The following is a 17,333-nucleotide window of genomic DNA, read 5'->3' as shown; positions in this document are numbered from 1 at the left end:
TCATTTGTTTTCCTGTCCTCTGTATACTCCATTTTCAATAATTGTATTATATTTTCGTGTTCTGTCAAATTCATTATATTTGGAGTGATCATTTGCAAAAATGTTATTGCTTAGGGTCCTTTGAACGCATCTAAAGTGTAAGATTGCTAGAAGAAAAAAAACTGCATGTTTGCACTTAAAAAAAAAAAAAAATGCCAAAAACACGCACACATAAAGGCTCAGGACCTTAAGCGTTAAATTACACAATTTTAAATTAAATAGGTCAGTTTTAATTCTAATATATTTTGTATTAAAAAGACATTGCTGAAAATTGTTTTTCCATTATCTCATGTAACTCAAATATGTACCTAATTAATTCAGTTTTTAGTCAAATTATTATAATATTATAATTTAAAAAATCACATTTCACATACAAAAAAAATAACCCACGAACCCACGGAATCTCCATAAATTGATTCAGCACAACATAGATGAGACGTAGATTATATTGTATGATTGCTCTCATCACTTTGTTGATCATTCGTGGACAAAATTATAATATTACCTGTCAGCCTGTGTTGACGTGAGGTATAGATTGATACGCCGGCCGCTTGAGTGACCAAAGTGAGGTGAAATTACAAATTAGATTACATTTGCCGAATGCAGAAGGGCTGACACAGATTTTGTTGTTTCAAAGAATTACTACATACCATATAAACAAAAATAGTACATCATTCTTTTTAATGCAGATATTGATCGCAATAAAACATTTGGACAACATGATTCCATTTCTTGTTTTATATATAACGATTGGTGCATGTGCAAAACAGGTCAATAAATCACAATTAGTAAAATTATTGGAAAAATAGCATACGAGAATGTGATATCAGGCAGCAGAGCTAAGGAGCTTCGTCAAACTTACACCCGACATTACGGCCTCCGGACGGGCTTGCTCCCGCTGTCCTCGGTAATTCCAGCTCCAATAACGTATCTTAAAGTTGCTGCAGTTAAAAAGCTCGTATTTGGATCTCGGGATCGAGTTCCACCGCGAGCCACCGCCTTCAGCCCCAGCCTCTCGGCCGCCCCCGGGTAGAACAACATAGTCTCGTAGTCTATATGTCCATCAACGTACAGTAAGTGTTGCTGTGAGGCACTTCACGAACTGATTAGCAAAAGCTTAGCATTAGATAGTTTTTGTAATAAATAATATTAACTCATTTGCTCCCAAAAACGTGTAAATACGTTTTATTTTTAATTGTTTCAGTGTCCCAAAGACGTATTTATGCGTTTTCCTTTTGTTTGTTTTTTTACGAGTCACATCTCTGGGTTCAGATTCAATTTAGCTCCAAAGCACAAAGCTGAAAATCCATTTTAATGCAATAAAACTGGCCACTGGAGAGCAGTAGCGCATTTGGAAAGACCCAATCAACGGCAACGAATGGCCGGGGCACCGGCGGAAGACGACCGAATGGAGAACAACCTAGAGGACGCCCGGGACGCCCGGCGCTGGACAACCGAGCAGAACGACCGGGACCACCAGTGCAGCGGACAATGCCGTTGAGTCCGTGCTAATCACCGAGCAGACCCAGCAGTGACCATCTTTATGAGACCGGTGGCGATGAGGGAAAAGTTTACCCGGCTGTCGCGGCCACAACAGCGTCATCTCAGTTAGTTATGTGTAAATAAATTGTTACTTTGCTATCAAAAGCTCTATTTGTCTTGTTGTTTATGTTATTTGTAAAAGGACAACATTATTCAGATGTTTGGGATGTCACTAAAGCAGAGCCGTAGCGTCCCATTAGGCATACGCAGGCAATTGCCTAGGGCCCCCAGCCAGCAGGGGCCCCCAAAGAGCCAAAGAGCCACTCAAAGATTTAGCACACTCATCTTCACTGCGCTGTCGTAGCAGCAATTACTGGGAGTGATTCAATCCCATGGAATCATTTGGCAGATTATCTAACAATTCTGTTATCAGTCCCAATTAGCATACATGTTGCAGCAAGCCCAATCAGTTTAAACTCTGCATGTATGTGCAAAGAGTGATTCACCTAAAACATTATGAACAGTCCTTGCTGTAATATTATGTTGGTTTTCACAGGTCAACTCATTATTCATGTGACTACGTAAAAAAACGGTGATTTTTCCAAGAAAGTCTATTAATGGGTCTATCGTATTCCTCGTTGAATACTCTATAAGAAAAATAGAACATATATGCATCTAAAATAATCCTAAACGATTTTATTAGCAATTTTAATACTCCTTTTAGCAAGGTTCCTTGGGTATGCGGTATGCCGCTGCGCACGTTCCCATTGCAACCAGTCCTGTTATTGTCCTACGTCACAAGCGCGGCATATTCTGAGAACGAGAATAGGCGTAAGCGTAAGGTGCGCATGTCGAGCAGAGGTCGGCCACCCCACCTGTTAGAGGATTAATCTGTGCGTCCATGAATGAATGTTAGTATTTCCTCTTCATGCCATAAAGTTCTTATGATAAGTTAGAGCCATTATCAGCGCGACCGTTTCGTGTTTTTCCTGCTACGTGAGCAGGTTGATCCCACTCGTTCTCGCTGTGTCGAGGGGAGCGTTCTTTACATTATATTCGCATTGCCATTTGATTTAAGAAGGAAGGTGTTAGTTTAGCATCTTAAAATGATGTTGTACATCCATATGAGTGTAAAGTGCTTAGTTTTCGCCACTTTTATGGCCAAGATGACCGCACGCAGCGCGCACTCGAACCCCCCCCCCACCTTCGTGTTCATTTTACTGTACAAATATGTATGTATGAATGCAATTGGGGGGGGAGGGGCACTTTTAGTGTCCTAAAAAGCGCTCTATGAGAGCGAGGCGTAATTAGACTTTTATTAAATATGCTATTGCTCCAAGTCCAACTGTTCCCCTTACTTGCACATGCTCAAAGGGCCCCATGTTGCCTAGGGCCCCCGGGGACCCTTGCTACGCCTCTGCACGAAAGCAAAAAATAGCTGTGAAAGTCAGTTATGTGTGAAATGTATGCTTTCACAAAAAGTTCAATTTCTCTGTTTTTCATCAGAAATTGGAAAATTGCTCAAACTAAGCTATTTCTAATGCTGATTTCTAAAGAATGGAAAAAGATATGAACTAACTTTTTCCTGCTGAAAGAAGAGAGTTTAATCTTTCTTTTGGTGGGTTCCATGTTTATATAGCAATAGAACAGAATTTTCTGTGGGCCTTGCAAAATCAGTCAAAATCCAGTAAAACGGCCAGGAGTGAAGGGGGTTGCTCCGGTGAAAATGGCTGGGAGTGAATGAGTTAAAGATCATCATAATTACAATCATCATCGTAATAACAATATCAAAGGCAACAAGTCTTTTTTTTAAGATTTTAGCTTTAGTATTTTTTGAGCACCGGACACATGAAAATGCAGAGACAGGATGAACATACCTTCCATACCAAAGCAGCAACCTGGGTACAAAAACACCCCGTCTTCGCGGAGTCATTAGCTTCGTTCCGCATCTGCCTTCATGAACATTTTGTCCTCCCCTGTCGTAGTGATACTGGCTGATGGATGTGGTATTTCCAAATTGTCTTTTTTAAGGGATTTTGATGAGTAATGTTACTCTAGCTACACTGTTGGTTTGGATGCAGAATCTATAAAACAGAAGTTGCTTGCAGACATAAGGAAGTGTCTATATGTTTTTTTTTTCCGGGAGTTGGCAACCCTACGTAGCACATATTGCTTAGCTAATAATTTGCCTCAAGCACATATCATTTTCTTAAACCTACTGGGATTCAAGCCCACGTCACATGGCATGGCAAATGAACCACCATGAAGCTTTGCACCATGCGCCAAACCAAATGCTGCTAACCTTGATTGCTTTATTTGGTCATGCTAACCTTGATTGCTTCATTTGGTCATCACCCCTGCCTAAACCGGTACGGTCTTGATGACGGTGCACTATAAGTGCCCGCTAGCGGGTTTAAACCTCAGACTCCAGATTTATAGGGGAATGTGAAACCAACTGAGCTACAACCCCTAGCAAAAAGTATGGAATCACCAGTCTCGGACGAGCACTCATTCAGACATTTTATTATGTAGAACAAACCCAGATAAAAAGCTTGAAAAAATAATGAATTAGTACAAAAGTGCAACTCCTTGGCATTCAGAAACACTAAAAGAAATGAATAAAAAACAATGTGGTGGTCAGTAAATGTTACTTTTATAGAGAAAGTGTAGGGAGATAAATAGAGAATCACTCCATTCTGAGGGGGGAAAAATAGAATCATGAGAAACAAAGAAATAACAATCAAAACACAGCTCTAGTTGCTAGAGCCTGCAGTCTCTGAGGCATGGACTTGATGAGTGACAAACAGTATTCTTCAACAATTTGGTGCCAACTCTCTTTGATTGCAGTTGCCAGATCATCCTTGCATGTCTGAGCCTTGCTGTGGACAATTTTTTTCAATTTCTACCACAGGTTTTCAACAGGGTTGCGATATGGGATATTTGAAAGCCATGACATTGACTGGATGAGTCTTTCTCCAAGGAATGCTATAAGAGTTTTAGCTCTGTGCCATGGTCCATTGTCATCTTGGAAAATCATTTTTTTGAAGGGATAAGAAAGCTGTCTAAAAAAATCAATGTAAACTTGGGCATTTATTGAAGATTCAACCACAGCCATCTACCCAAGTCCCTTTGCCTGAAATGCAGCCCCATATCACCAAGGACTGAGGGAATTTTGTAAATCTCAGTGGAATGGCACCAAACAAAAGTTCCAGCATTATCACCTTGTCCAATGCAGATTCTTGACTCATCACTGAAAATAACCTTCATCCAGTCATTCACAATCCATGATTGCCTCTCCTTAGTCCATTACAGTCTTGTTCTTTTCTGTTTAAGTGTCAATGATGGTTTGTGAAGGAATTCGCCCCCCCGGCCAAGCTGCACAGAAACGGTGACAGCCGAAAGGAAATGGTGCTCCGCTGCTCACCGCTTCCGTGAGTCAACCAGGAAGGCTGAAATTCCGCGCGTTCACCTCTTATGTTAACCCTTTGTACTGACTCCATGTTCCAAAAATTTGAAGAAGACTCATCGAAAGCAGGTTGACAATTTATTCGTCAACAATGGTCAAAAAACAAGGCAAAAACAGACGACGGAGGAACAATGCTCGATCCAAAACAAAGCTACATAGAAAAGTTTCCGAGCAGCGAATCTGTTTTTTATCTCTGTGTCCAGTGTTTTTGAAGGCTGTGGTGGAGTGGGCCGGGCCGAAGGGTGTTGTTTCGGGATCATCCCTCTGTGGCCGGTTTTGGGTGGTCAGGTTCGTGCGTGGATGGGACGTGGTTGCAACAGCGACCTTCGCTGGTCTTGACGGCCCAAGCGCCCGCTATCAACTTTGTTATCCTGGCTGGGCGAGACACTACTTGTTTTAGGACAGAGCGCCCTGATCTTTGTCCTTGGAGTGGCCAGGAGAACTGATTGCGATAGTCGGTGCGTCAATCTTGCTCGTGACGCACACGTTGGACTTCTGTGGTAAGATGGCGTTGTGTATCTATTCTGCTTCTTTTCATTAAACTATGGTGTGCTATTTATTTAGGTGTTTTAGAGTAGTACAAACAATCCTACAGTACATATGAGAAATACTATTCCCTGATTGATTGTATTACGTGTGTTAGAGTGATGGAAACAGTTAGACGGTGCCTACGAGAAAGGGTACCATTTTTCCATTTCCCCCTCATGAGCCCTGATAAGGTTATTCACTTTACTGTGTCCAAGGGCATGGAGTGAAGTCTGCCTAAACTATAGTTAGATGAATGTGTTAGACTAAGGCAAACAATTATATGGTGTGTGCGTGAACGGTACCTATTCCCTTCATTTGCTTTTAGCTTTCCTGTATGAAAATCCTATTTCCTTTAGACAATTTTGCACAGTTCTGTCACATACCTTGACTGCAGCTTCCTTCCATTTCGTCTTCATTTGTCTTGTTGTACATCTTTTGTTTTCAAGTCTGTGGCGCATTTGGGTCTTCGCCGCGCAGAAATAATAAATAATTTATTAACGATTGCATTCTGGCCGATTGACTTTGGCCCGTGCCGCTTAACACACCAATATCCCTGTCCACTCTAGATATACAATTACAGGATAGGAGGTCGTCATAGAAATGCATTGATTGGACTGTTAGCGGTACATCTTGTTTTGTATATCTATGTGCGCTTGGCCTCGTATGACGTAGGTCGTCGCCCATCAAATTTGTTCCCGGAAATAATTAGCCCCCACACTTGAATGACTGAAAAACAGACATCTTTGGACAGATTTTTTTTTTACAGGGAAAAGGGAACCTGACGAGCCAGAAGATGAGCCTACAACTTCGAAGAAAACAAAATCTATGATACTTCCCAATCACTTAAGATCCATGAACTGCGAAGGAGTGGATTTTAGACCCGTATCTGAATAAACCGAGTGATTCGAGCATGTCTGTGCAACAGGAATATCAGCTTGTAGAGATCGCAAATCACGGCGACCTTAAACGTACATTTGAGACAACAACTCTACTGAGGTTCTGCATTAAAGTCATTTTGGAATATCCTGACATTGCTAGGAGAGCACTGAAAACTGTGCTACAATTTCCAACATCGTATCTTTGTGAAGCGGGCTTCTCTCTCCCATCTCAGGACCATCTCGTCTCAACGAAACAAGCTCAGGCCTCCCACTGATTCAGCGGGTGAGTTGTATTTTCCAATTCCAAAGTACACACTACAAACTTTCTTTAAAGAAAGGAATATTAACTTACGTTTGCCATGTTAGCTGCATGCAATAACTGCACGCAGCTCTCTCACCTAACGACTTCACCGAGTCGTTAAGCATTAAATTACGCCATTTTCGTGTTGCACATGTATGTTTATGATGTAAATAGTTTTTTTTAACATTGAGAGTCCAACTTAATATAAAAGAGGGCTTTTTCACCACCACAAAAGCTTGGGGAGTAAAATTTTATAAGGGTGCAAAATTTGACAGAACACCGGTCCGTGAAAAAAAAAAAAAGACCCAAATCACACTGGTGCTTGGTGCAAAAAAGGTCGGGGACCCCTGCTCTACTTGGTCTCAAGAGACATTTGTCTTGTTGGAGCCATGACTCTTATGAATCAATTTGGTCCAGCAGCCTTCCAAGGTGTGATATATGCACTGTTTTTAACTGCTGACTAACGACCAGTTCTAATCTGAGGCAGGGGCCCAATTAAGGAAAGGAAATTGACTGGGTATGTCTGTATTTTCTACTCAAAATGGACTGATTCCATTTTTTTCCCTCAGAATAGATTGATTTTACATTTATTTCCCTGCACTTGCTCTATAAAAGTAACATTTACTGACCACCACAATGTTTTTTATTCATTTCTTTTAGTGTTTCTTAATGCTAAAGAGTTGCACTTTTGAACTGATTCGTTTTTTTTATCAAGCTTTTTATCTGAGTTTGTTCTACATATTAAAATGTCTGAGTGAGTGCTCGTCTAAGACTGGTGATTCCACACTTTTTGCTAGGGGTTGTAAAACGGTAGGCAGGCAGTTTCAGCTACAGCATCCGTTTGCATTACCGCTCTTAATGTTTTTTTTCAGCAGGAAACCTTTTCAACGATGTTGACACTAAAAAGCCGACAGATGGCGCAATTGTTCTTTGCAAAAAAAATCTGTTTCCACTAACACTATTGGAAACGACAAATGCAATCGTTTAACAAATAACATTGCACTTCAGCTTCCACTATATATGTCTAAAATCAACTTTTTATAAATATATCTTATATATATTTCTTTTTTTCCTGCTTGAGAGTGACTAGAAGTATTTAGATATTAAAGACCCATTTATTTTACGCTACGATGTATTTTTTACAATAACCACAGGACGCACAGATAACTGTTTTTGTTTAAAATTAAATATATATTAAGTAATTTCAGTAATTCTCAATGCTTCTAAAAGTCTAATTCGGAACCAAGTTAAATGTTCTTCAAATAATTTTGTACATAGAAACCAAACAAGAAATATACATTATATGATTAATTGTAAGTGTTAATATGACGCTCGTTTTAATAAATTTAAAATGTGAACGAATATAGAAATGTATATGCGAAATAAAATATTCATGCGTTAAAAAAAACTTCGTTCGTAGCTAATTTATAATGGAACCTTGAAAATACATTTCATTATTCTACATTTACGTGTTCGTCCACGTTTATTCCACTTTGTGTGGACAATTTATACATTTTAATTACATATTTATTCGAATATTTGTTTTCAGTACATTCTATAACGAATCATATTTTAATTATTTTTGGTTTAATTTCAGTTTCTTTTTAGTTTTTATCATTTTAGTTCTCATTAATTGAATCATGTCATTGAACGTGTTCAGTTTGAAATCGAAATCAACTCAATCATAATAGTTGCATTGTTTTAAAATAACATTTATTATTTCCAGCATATTCATACAATGTGACAGCACGTTTTGAAGAGAAACAGATTTGATTGCTTACTTTCATGTCACAAAAGATGAAAAAGTCAAGCATGTGCTCATACTAAATGCAATATAAGATACAGGCAGTTGAAAAATGAAGAGATACAAAAGCTAAGTGAAATTATTTTTTTCTTCTTCAACATGACACCATTAGTTCAACTTTTACAACATTATCATCTTAAAAGGGGTTCATATACGTGAGTTAACTAATCTTGCTTTGAAAACTGAAGTGTAATTTGAAAAATGGCTGAGTTTATCCAACCGTTTTTTCCTTTCATTTTCTATCCTGTAGAATTGTCATGAAAATGAGGAAATAAAAATAAAATTAATGGCCCCTTTCTCTCCTTGTCTTTTTAACAGGCCTTTTGCATACAGTCAAATATGAAAGCAATATAATGCAGCTTTCCATCTTTTGCCTACAAGCCAGATTTGTGTATTTACTGTAGCCTTGCAGCCAAAAACACGGGACACTTTTTTTTTGCCAACATTCAAACACTTGTGGCCACAAATACAACGGAATGTGTGTAGTATGGAAAGCCGTGTGAACATTTAGTTGATATCCTCAACATTCAGCTTTACAGTCCATGTACTAGTACGCGCTCGTTATAATAAAAACATCTATGGTAGCCATAGATGACCAATCAATTTAAACTGGGAGATTGGCAGCGATCCTGCCAGTCTCTCAGTTCAAATGGATTGGACGTCTATCGCCGTCAGTGGCATGGAATAAGTTAAATTGGCACATAATGAAAAGGTTTTCCTTTTATGAAACACATTTTTTTAAATCAACTTTTTATTATTGGGGGGGGGGGTATGACAAAAGTTTTTTGTTTTGTTTTTTGTTTTTTGTATTTTTTAATTATTATTAATATTCATTTTAACCCTCCTGTTATGTTACGGGTCAAATTGGCCCATTTCTGTTGCTGACAAATGAACGTACAAAAAAAAAAAGGGTGCTAAATGGCATATATAGGATTTTTTTTTTTTTTTTTAAGACGCGTTTGTTTTTTGGGGTCTGACAAACGGAACATAACAAGAGGGTGAATATATATTTTATTATTTTTTAAGCAGCTTAATGTATAAATGTATATTGAAAAAGGATATACAAATCATATATAAAATATACTGGTGATTATTAATAACATTAATATATAATGATAATTACTAATATTGCAGTTAAGTTTTGAAATTACCACACACAAAAAATAGTCACTTAACCTACAAAGGGATAAGAATAAAAGCAACTTTCTTGGCTCATCTGAATGGACTTGTTTGTGTCAATTTGACATGGACTCGAAAGAGAATTTATAGAAACCAGTTTCAAGAAATTCTTGATGATTCCATGATTTCCCTTTTTCATTGTCGCACAACTTGAACAAAAGTGTCAAAAGATAACAAAAGGCAGTAGTGGAACAAAGTCACTATACTAAGACACACAGTCATGACTGAAGAACAAGCGTACTAGGACATGAACTGTTAGCTGGAATTTATTTTTCTTATATTTAAGCAAAGTCCATTGTTCAAACTATGCATAATGTAACATGCAGGGGCTTAAACTGTACATTTGTTGAGTAAAGTTCAGTTGTATTTAAATTTTAAGTAATTTACATTTGTATTGAATCTTTTGGATACAATTTATTTTCAACATGTGCAACGCATTTTCATGGAATCATTAAAAAAAAAGTTTGTTTACACTCATATTAATGGTAGAGATTTCTTTTTAAATTAGCCTGATGTTTCAACACTTAGGCCTACTACTTTATTGTATTTTTGTTTTTCATTTAAGTTTATCATGATAGTAGTATTTGAAGTTTTTTTTTAATCAAGTACAGAATATGTATGGGGGAAGAAAACAAAATATTTCATATTCATTATATTATTTAGAACAACTGGTTAAACGCTCAAACGACTTTCCATGTTTGCTCGTGTGTTCAGTCCGCCTCCAGTCACTGTTTGTCCGGCGTATTGTTGACCAGAGGCCCGTAGAGCCCTCCGCCGTAGCCCTGCTCCTTGTGCAACATCGTCCTGTCCCGGATGAGGTCGCTGAAGGCATATTCCATCGGAGGTCGAAAGCCCAGGGCTGGCATTAGACCGGTGGTGGAGTAGGGCGTCATGAAGGCCAGGCCCCGGCTGTGAGCCGAGTAGGCCAACCGCAGCGGGTTGAGTCCCAAGTGGGTCCCCAGCGGGTAGGCGCTCGGGTCTGCGCCGAAGTGGGGAGCGTTGGGCTGCAGCGGTGAGAAGGCCGAGCGGTTGCTGAGCGTCATGGAGCCGGGCAGCATGGGTCGAGTCGGGGCCGGGGCGGCCGAGCCGGAGGACGAAGAGGAGGATGAGGAGGAAGTGGAAGGAGGCAGCGAACTTTGCGACATCCTGTCCCCGCTCCAAGGCTCCTCGGAGGCGGCCTTGTGGTGACCCGCCTGGGCTGGGTTGTTGAGGATCTGCTCGATGGCCTGCACCACGTCCTTCCCGCAGCCCTGCAGGACAAGCTCCAGCACGCTGCGCTTGTGACTGGGGAAGACCCGGGAGAGGATGTCGAGGGCGTGCATGTGCCTGGAGGCCACGGACGACGGCGAGGGCGACGGTTCCTGCTCGTCCTTGTCGGTCTCGGAACCTGAGTCCGAGCCGAGGGAGCTGACGGAGCGGGGGGTCTCCCCGCCGTCCTTGGAGGGCTTGGCCGCTGGCGAGTTGGTGAACGATTCGCTGTCTCCGTTCTCTGAGCCGGAGCCGCCTCCAACGGGCCGGCCTTCCGGGGACGAGATGCCCGGGGCGGAGTCGCTCTCAGCGGGCGTCTGCTTGCCGCCTGCCTGCGGCGGGGTGGAGGGACCGGACGCTTGACCCTTTGGGAAAATATCGAACTTCTGGACGCTGGAATCTAATGACAAAAATTTAAAATAAAGGGGTTGGGGTGGGGGGGGGATACAGACATAACTTTTGATTAATTAGACTTTTCAATACATATTTAGCTATATGAGCTGTTTTCATGTTTTTTTTTTTTTTTTTATGATTGAAAAAACAACATACATCGACTTGATTACGTACATCGCATTTCATTTGCATAGGTTTTTACGACTAAAAACTTGTTGTAAATCTAATACAAAAGTTTTACTTAAAAGTTGTACAAATTTAAAATCTGCTTAAAATGTTTTTAAAATAATTTATAATTATAATTTTGTTATAATTGAAAAATAAGTTAACGCTTTGTGTACATGTGTCACTGTAGTATTTTGGTCATTTGTATACATATCTATAATTTTCGTTGAGCAAAATTGATATATATTTTGCGTGTGTAAAATATATTTTGTGCGTATTAATATAGATACGCCATGTATAAACACATATACTAAATGTAAATATATGCACTCAATTATTTGCTCAATGAAACGATTTTGTGTGTATGTGTATATATACCTACTGTATATTTTATTTCACTTTATTTACATGAAACTATGGTCATATAAGTTACTATAGCGTCACACACACAAAAAGAAGTCGAAAATAGTGCACAAGATAATTCGTCATATAAATGAATGTAGAACAGAACATGACACATCCAGTTTAAAAGAATGTATACGGATTTTACAAGCGCCCTCAAATTTTTAAAGGGTATAAACTGACAAAGTGACAACCAGTGGGCTATACTATACATAGACGTACAGTACGCATATTTAACTAATTGCTTAATTACTTACTGTCGCAATAATGAAACAATATAAACATGTTAAGGAACTGCAGGTCGCGCCTTTTTGAGATTATAGTCCACTTTTGGCGTTTTGAATATTTGAAGTCAAGTTCAATTTTGTTTTAGTCTTGTTGTTTTGTTTTTTAACTGTCTTTTCGAGCCCCGTATAGTGAGCGTCGGTCGGAAAGCCTTACCGGAGCCACCTGCCTCTCCGGCCACCGAGGCGAAGACCTCGTATCCGGGCCTGGGCGGGATGATCCCGTTAGCGGCAGCCAGGGCCAGGCCCTCGGCGGTGCCGTAGAGCAGCTGTAACTCTCGGGCTTCGTTTTCTTCCTGCGCCTGCTGCCTCCGGAGCGCCACCTGCGCCGCCATCACTCGCTGCCTCTCGGCGATCAGCGTGCACTTGGCGCACATGCAGTCCTTCCAGCGACAGTAGCGTTTGTGGCCCTTGAGCGCCGACACCACGCCGTGGTTGCGGCAGCGGGCGCACTTTGGCGTGCGCGGATACTTATCGGCGGCGCGCAGCAGCAGCGGCGGCCCGCGCAGCAGGTTGCCGGCCATGGACACCGGGATGGAGGTCACCGCGGCCACAGCTCCCGGGTGCACCTGCGAGGCCGATGAGGTGACGGCGGGCTGCATCTCCGGTCTGAGATCCATGCTGCTCGGGGAAATGAAGACGAACCGACCGAGTCTGAGGTGGAGCGCCTCTACTTCATGGAGCGAGTGAGACTCTTTCCAACCCCCCCGAAAAAGAGGAGCTCCGTGTGCGCGCGCGTGTGAGACACTAACTTCCTCCAGAGATCGTCAGTGGCTACAGAGCGCTTTCTCCCTTCACTATTGTTGCGCCTGCGTTTTCATTAGAGCAATTTGACAACAATGTGGCGCCTGTCATTGGCCAAAAGGGGAGGCGGTCTTCTCATTGGCTGCCTTGCTTTTTCAACTGTGTCCACCTGAGTTCTTCTTCTTTTTTATTTTTTTATTTGAATTCTCCCTACCACCTTACTCCAAGATATCAAATGGTAAGAATGCATGGAAAGTTCCCAAAGCTCAGCTTGGATAACGTGTGTCCAAAAAACACAAGTCGAGTGAATTTTATTTATACTACTTATTACAGTTTGACTTGATAGTTCCTCTAAGGAAAGGTGATGACTTTTTCTCCCGTCATCCGCTTAGAGGTAAGTGTCATCTATTTTTTAGTAATCTCCAAATATTTTTAATACAAAAAAAATTGTACTTTTTAAGTCGTTTCATCAATTTGGGGGGAAAAAAAGTTTATTCCAAAAAAAAAAAAAAAAAAAAAAAACTCTAGTTTTTCCCATTCAGGTGTCATCTGTATATGGTTTGTGAATAAGAATTTCGCACTTCTTTTTGAATAGGCCTATATTCACTAAGTGCTTTTACAGAAAATTATTATTTGTAGTAATGTAATTTGAACAATACAAACTATTTCATTTATTGTGTTCTAGAAATGTATTATTATATAAGACTGTAAATAATATCCGGGAAATGTCCATATTTGTGATGTAAAATATAGGTCTGTTGCTACTTTATTTGTCCTGAAATATGTAAAATGTATTATTGTGTCATATAAAAAAATATAATCCACATTTTCATATTTTAATTTATCTAAAAATGAGGAATGTATTTTTGAGCGTTTTCTGAAATACAATTTTAAAAACGTGTACTACAAAGAAATGATTGCGTCTTGCAGCGCGTCCGCTTCGTCATCTCAAACAAGAAGAGCGCGCGTGCACGTGCATGCGCATGCGTACAAATCGCTGCATAAGGGCACCTCGGCAGCCAGAACACCTGCCACCTCCCTCACCTGCTCAGTTGAAGAACAGCCCCGTGCACGGCGAGTGAACAGAAGACGCACAAGAAGGAGAAGAAGGAAGAAGAAAAAAAAAAGGACCTCCCTCCTTCCCTGCCTGTCGTCTTTGTTTACTCGGTGAATCACTGTAAGCAAATGCCATCTGTTTCCTCATCTGCACCTTAATTACCCAGCCAACAGGCTAATGGAGACGATATTAAAACGACATCTTTTTGACATTCAAAGTAATTATGTGCGCGGACCGCTGCTTGACGAGAAGGAGATGAATTCAAGAGAAATCCTTTGAAAACAAATGCAACTTTATAGTGGAACTGCGAGTACATCATTATTATAGGAACACCTTTCAAGTCAAGAGTTCTAAATTTTGTATTTTCAAGGATAGTAAATCTCCGTTTGGTTATTTTTCTATAGATTTCGACCAGGTTTAACTAGCCCACCATGTCTAATTTTGATTAATAAATAATTCCTATATGTTGCTACATTTTATTCATTTTTAAGAGAGATACATTTGTGCGTAAACAACGACATGCACCACGAACAAAAGGAGAAATAGGTCGTTTGTGTTAAAACGTACTGCACAATAATGGTATACACCTGAAAATCATCAACAATTTATAGTACCAATTTTGCTCATTTTAATGGCTGACCCATTAACTCCAGCTAAACATTTGTTATTTAAAAAAAAAAAAAAAAAAAAAAAAAGGTTTTAAATTTGAAAGTAATCATAAAAAAGGTCAACATTTAAAGTACCTCATCCTGAAACGGAGTTTGCTGTTCACAACCTTGTCAAAACTTTAGGTACACATTGCAAATCTAATGGGAGGTGGTGTATAACAAATGAAAAGGTTGAGGATTGACGGATTTATTTTTGCTCACTTATAATTTTAAATAAATAAAAACACGCACTGCATATTTATTTACTTTTGCTTTATTTTTGGTTGATCGTTTGTATTGGTTTCGCATCTTCAGTTTTAAACAATCGTTACTAATAATGGATGATTGTTGCGCTGCTATTAGATGGATGGAGGGATGGATTGACATCATGGGGATTAAACAAAAAACGTCAACCAAGCAGTATTAAAGATTTAGTCTTAAAATACGAGCAACGCATTTGAAATACGAGTGCACTTCAAATCACCACCACTAGATTGAGCATTAAACGCCACAAGAACCAAGCTATACCACGAATTCACATTGGTTTCCATGCAACGGAATACAATATTTTTATTATATATATTTATAAAGTGCTGTATTTTAAACCAAAAGAACTGTTGTGTTTGATATGATATGATATATGATATACCATAGCAGACTCATGGCACATTAAGCCCCAGAACTATTTTTAATTTGTCCGCTTTACCCTGGAGACCCCTGTTTACAAATGTCGCGGAACTGCTTTTGTTTCAGCCCATTCATAAAAAGAAGGTAGGTAAGTATATTCATAATTCGAAACGTCTGTCATTTTTTCGCTTAAGTTAGAACCATTAATTGATGTCTAATATTTAGTTTTTAAACAAAAAAACAACTTTAAAAAAGTATTCACTCGCATATTTTTTAAACTTTTAAATAAATTTCGTGACAATGGGGAAAAAATGTGTAAATTTGTATGTATGTATGTATGTATGTAAAATTGTATTTTTTTATTTTTATTTTTTACTGTTGCATTTTCCCCAATATTTTAGATAATATATAATCGATCCAAAATAAGAAAAATGGAACAAAAAACGTTTAAAAGGGTAAATATATGAAAACGAAAATCCACCTCCTCCACTCCTTGATGTCTGCGATTTCTGCATCGCGTCCCTTGTTATATTACCATGTTTCACCCCAAAAAAAATCCCCCAAAAATCTGGCTGTAGCCATTCACAGCTGTGTCTTGACACCTAGTGATACATGCTACATGGAGTTTTTGGATCGAAAAGAGGTGAGTACGCGATAATATCAATTTAAAATCATGGCGTCTTTAATTATGCTCTCTAATGCTCCCATCTCCAGTTAGGATTCTCCTGTTTATTATTATTCTTTTTTAAAATACCCTCCTGTTAAAAAAAAAAAAATCTTCCCCCAGAAAATTGAGATTTCAAGCTATACATACATGCATATAGGACAGTTTTGAAATTTAGCCAAATTGGGGGTCTCAGAGCAGAACTTCAAGTCACCTGAGTGTTATATATATGTTTTTTTTTCTTCATGGTGATGGCTGTCAAAGGCTGCAAGGTTGCAAAATTAAACTAATATCTCAAGATAACACGTAGTACGACGTTTTAAATAATTTAAATGTAAATCATTTAGTGTTGCAACGAATAACCGATTAACTCGAGTAATTCGATTAGAAAAAGGATTTGAATTCAATTTTGCTGCTTCGAGTATTCATTTGATTAAAGTGACGTTGTAATGATTTGTTTTAAAGGGTTCACATTTAGTTTTATTCGTTTAGATGATTATGCTGCCCTCAAGAGGCAACAGTGAATATGAAATAACTCATTTCACATGGCTGAATGTAGTTGCTCCCTGTTAAGACCAGCAAAAGGTAAATTTTTGTTTGAGTTCATGTTTTTTTAATGCATTCGTAATGTAGTTTATGGGTAAGTTTTGCCGTTTTTTTGTGGGGATATGTGTTTGGACCATTTGTTAACAGCATTGTAAAAAAAAAAAAAAAAAGTTAGCATATTATAGCATTTAAGCTAGCGGTAAGTTAGCCACTTATTCTTTTGTTGTACTTAGATCCTCATTTATTTAGTTTTTTATACCATTTGAGGCTCAGCTCAGGTATTTTTTTAAAAAATTATGTTCCTTATCCGATTACTTGATTATTCAAACAAACTAGTTCATCGATTAATGGACTATTGAAATAATCGATAGCTGCAGCCGAAAACTCATCTAAAAAAAATAATATAATAAATATTATTTGTCTTGACGACGATAGATGTCAAATTCATTTAAAGGAGGTATAGCAGTAAATATTCTGTGGATTGGACGTCCATCGCCGTCAAAGGCACCCAATGACTAAAGACTTTTATCATAATGACAGCAGAAAAACTATTAATTTAAAGCACTTAACCCTTTATTGCCGAATGTATCACATTTGATACACCTAAAATTTCATGATTTTGAGACTAATTCAGAATTTTGACTTTTTTTTTTTGAAAAAAAAATGATGGATGCAAGTCAACAAATGCATCTGCATCTGCATATAGCAAGGGTTATAGATATTAGAGCGCTTATTACACATATTCATTTCTACTTTTCTTTTTAAAAATTTGAAAAAAAGGTTTCATTAGGCCCTTATTTTTCAAATTTTGGGATTCTCTGATAATTGCTTCATGTTGCAGGTATTTAAGGGTTAAAATCTTTTACAAACCGTGAAATA

The 17,333-nt window shown here is 38.8% G+C and overlaps 1 protein-coding gene across 1 annotated transcript; it reads right to left on the bottom strand.

Annotated features, from left to right (window-relative positions):
* Positions 1 to 9,512: 9,512 nt before the first annotated feature.
* Positions 9,513 to 13,361, bottom strand: dmrta2 (DMRT-like family A2). Its single transcript, XM_057841459.1, has 2 exons — positions 12,327 to 13,361; positions 9,513 to 11,325 (listed from the first exon to the last, which is right to left on the bottom strand). The coding sequence occupies exons 1-2, from the start codon at positions 12,787 to 12,789 to the stop codon at positions 10,403 to 10,405; spliced, it is 1,386 nt and encodes a 461-aa protein (XP_057697442.1). The 5' UTR covers positions 12,790 to 13,361; the 3' UTR covers positions 9,513 to 10,402.
* Between the last annotated feature and the right edge of the window lie 3,972 nt (positions 13,362 to 17,333).

The sequence above is a fragment of the Corythoichthys intestinalis genome, chromosome 7 (genome assembly GCF_030265065.1).
Source record: "Corythoichthys intestinalis isolate RoL2023-P3 chromosome 7, ASM3026506v1, whole genome shotgun sequence".
Lineage (NCBI taxonomy): Eukaryota > Metazoa > Chordata > Actinopteri > Syngnathiformes > Syngnathidae > Corythoichthys > Corythoichthys intestinalis.
This window is presented reverse-complemented; position numbering and strand designations above follow the sequence as displayed.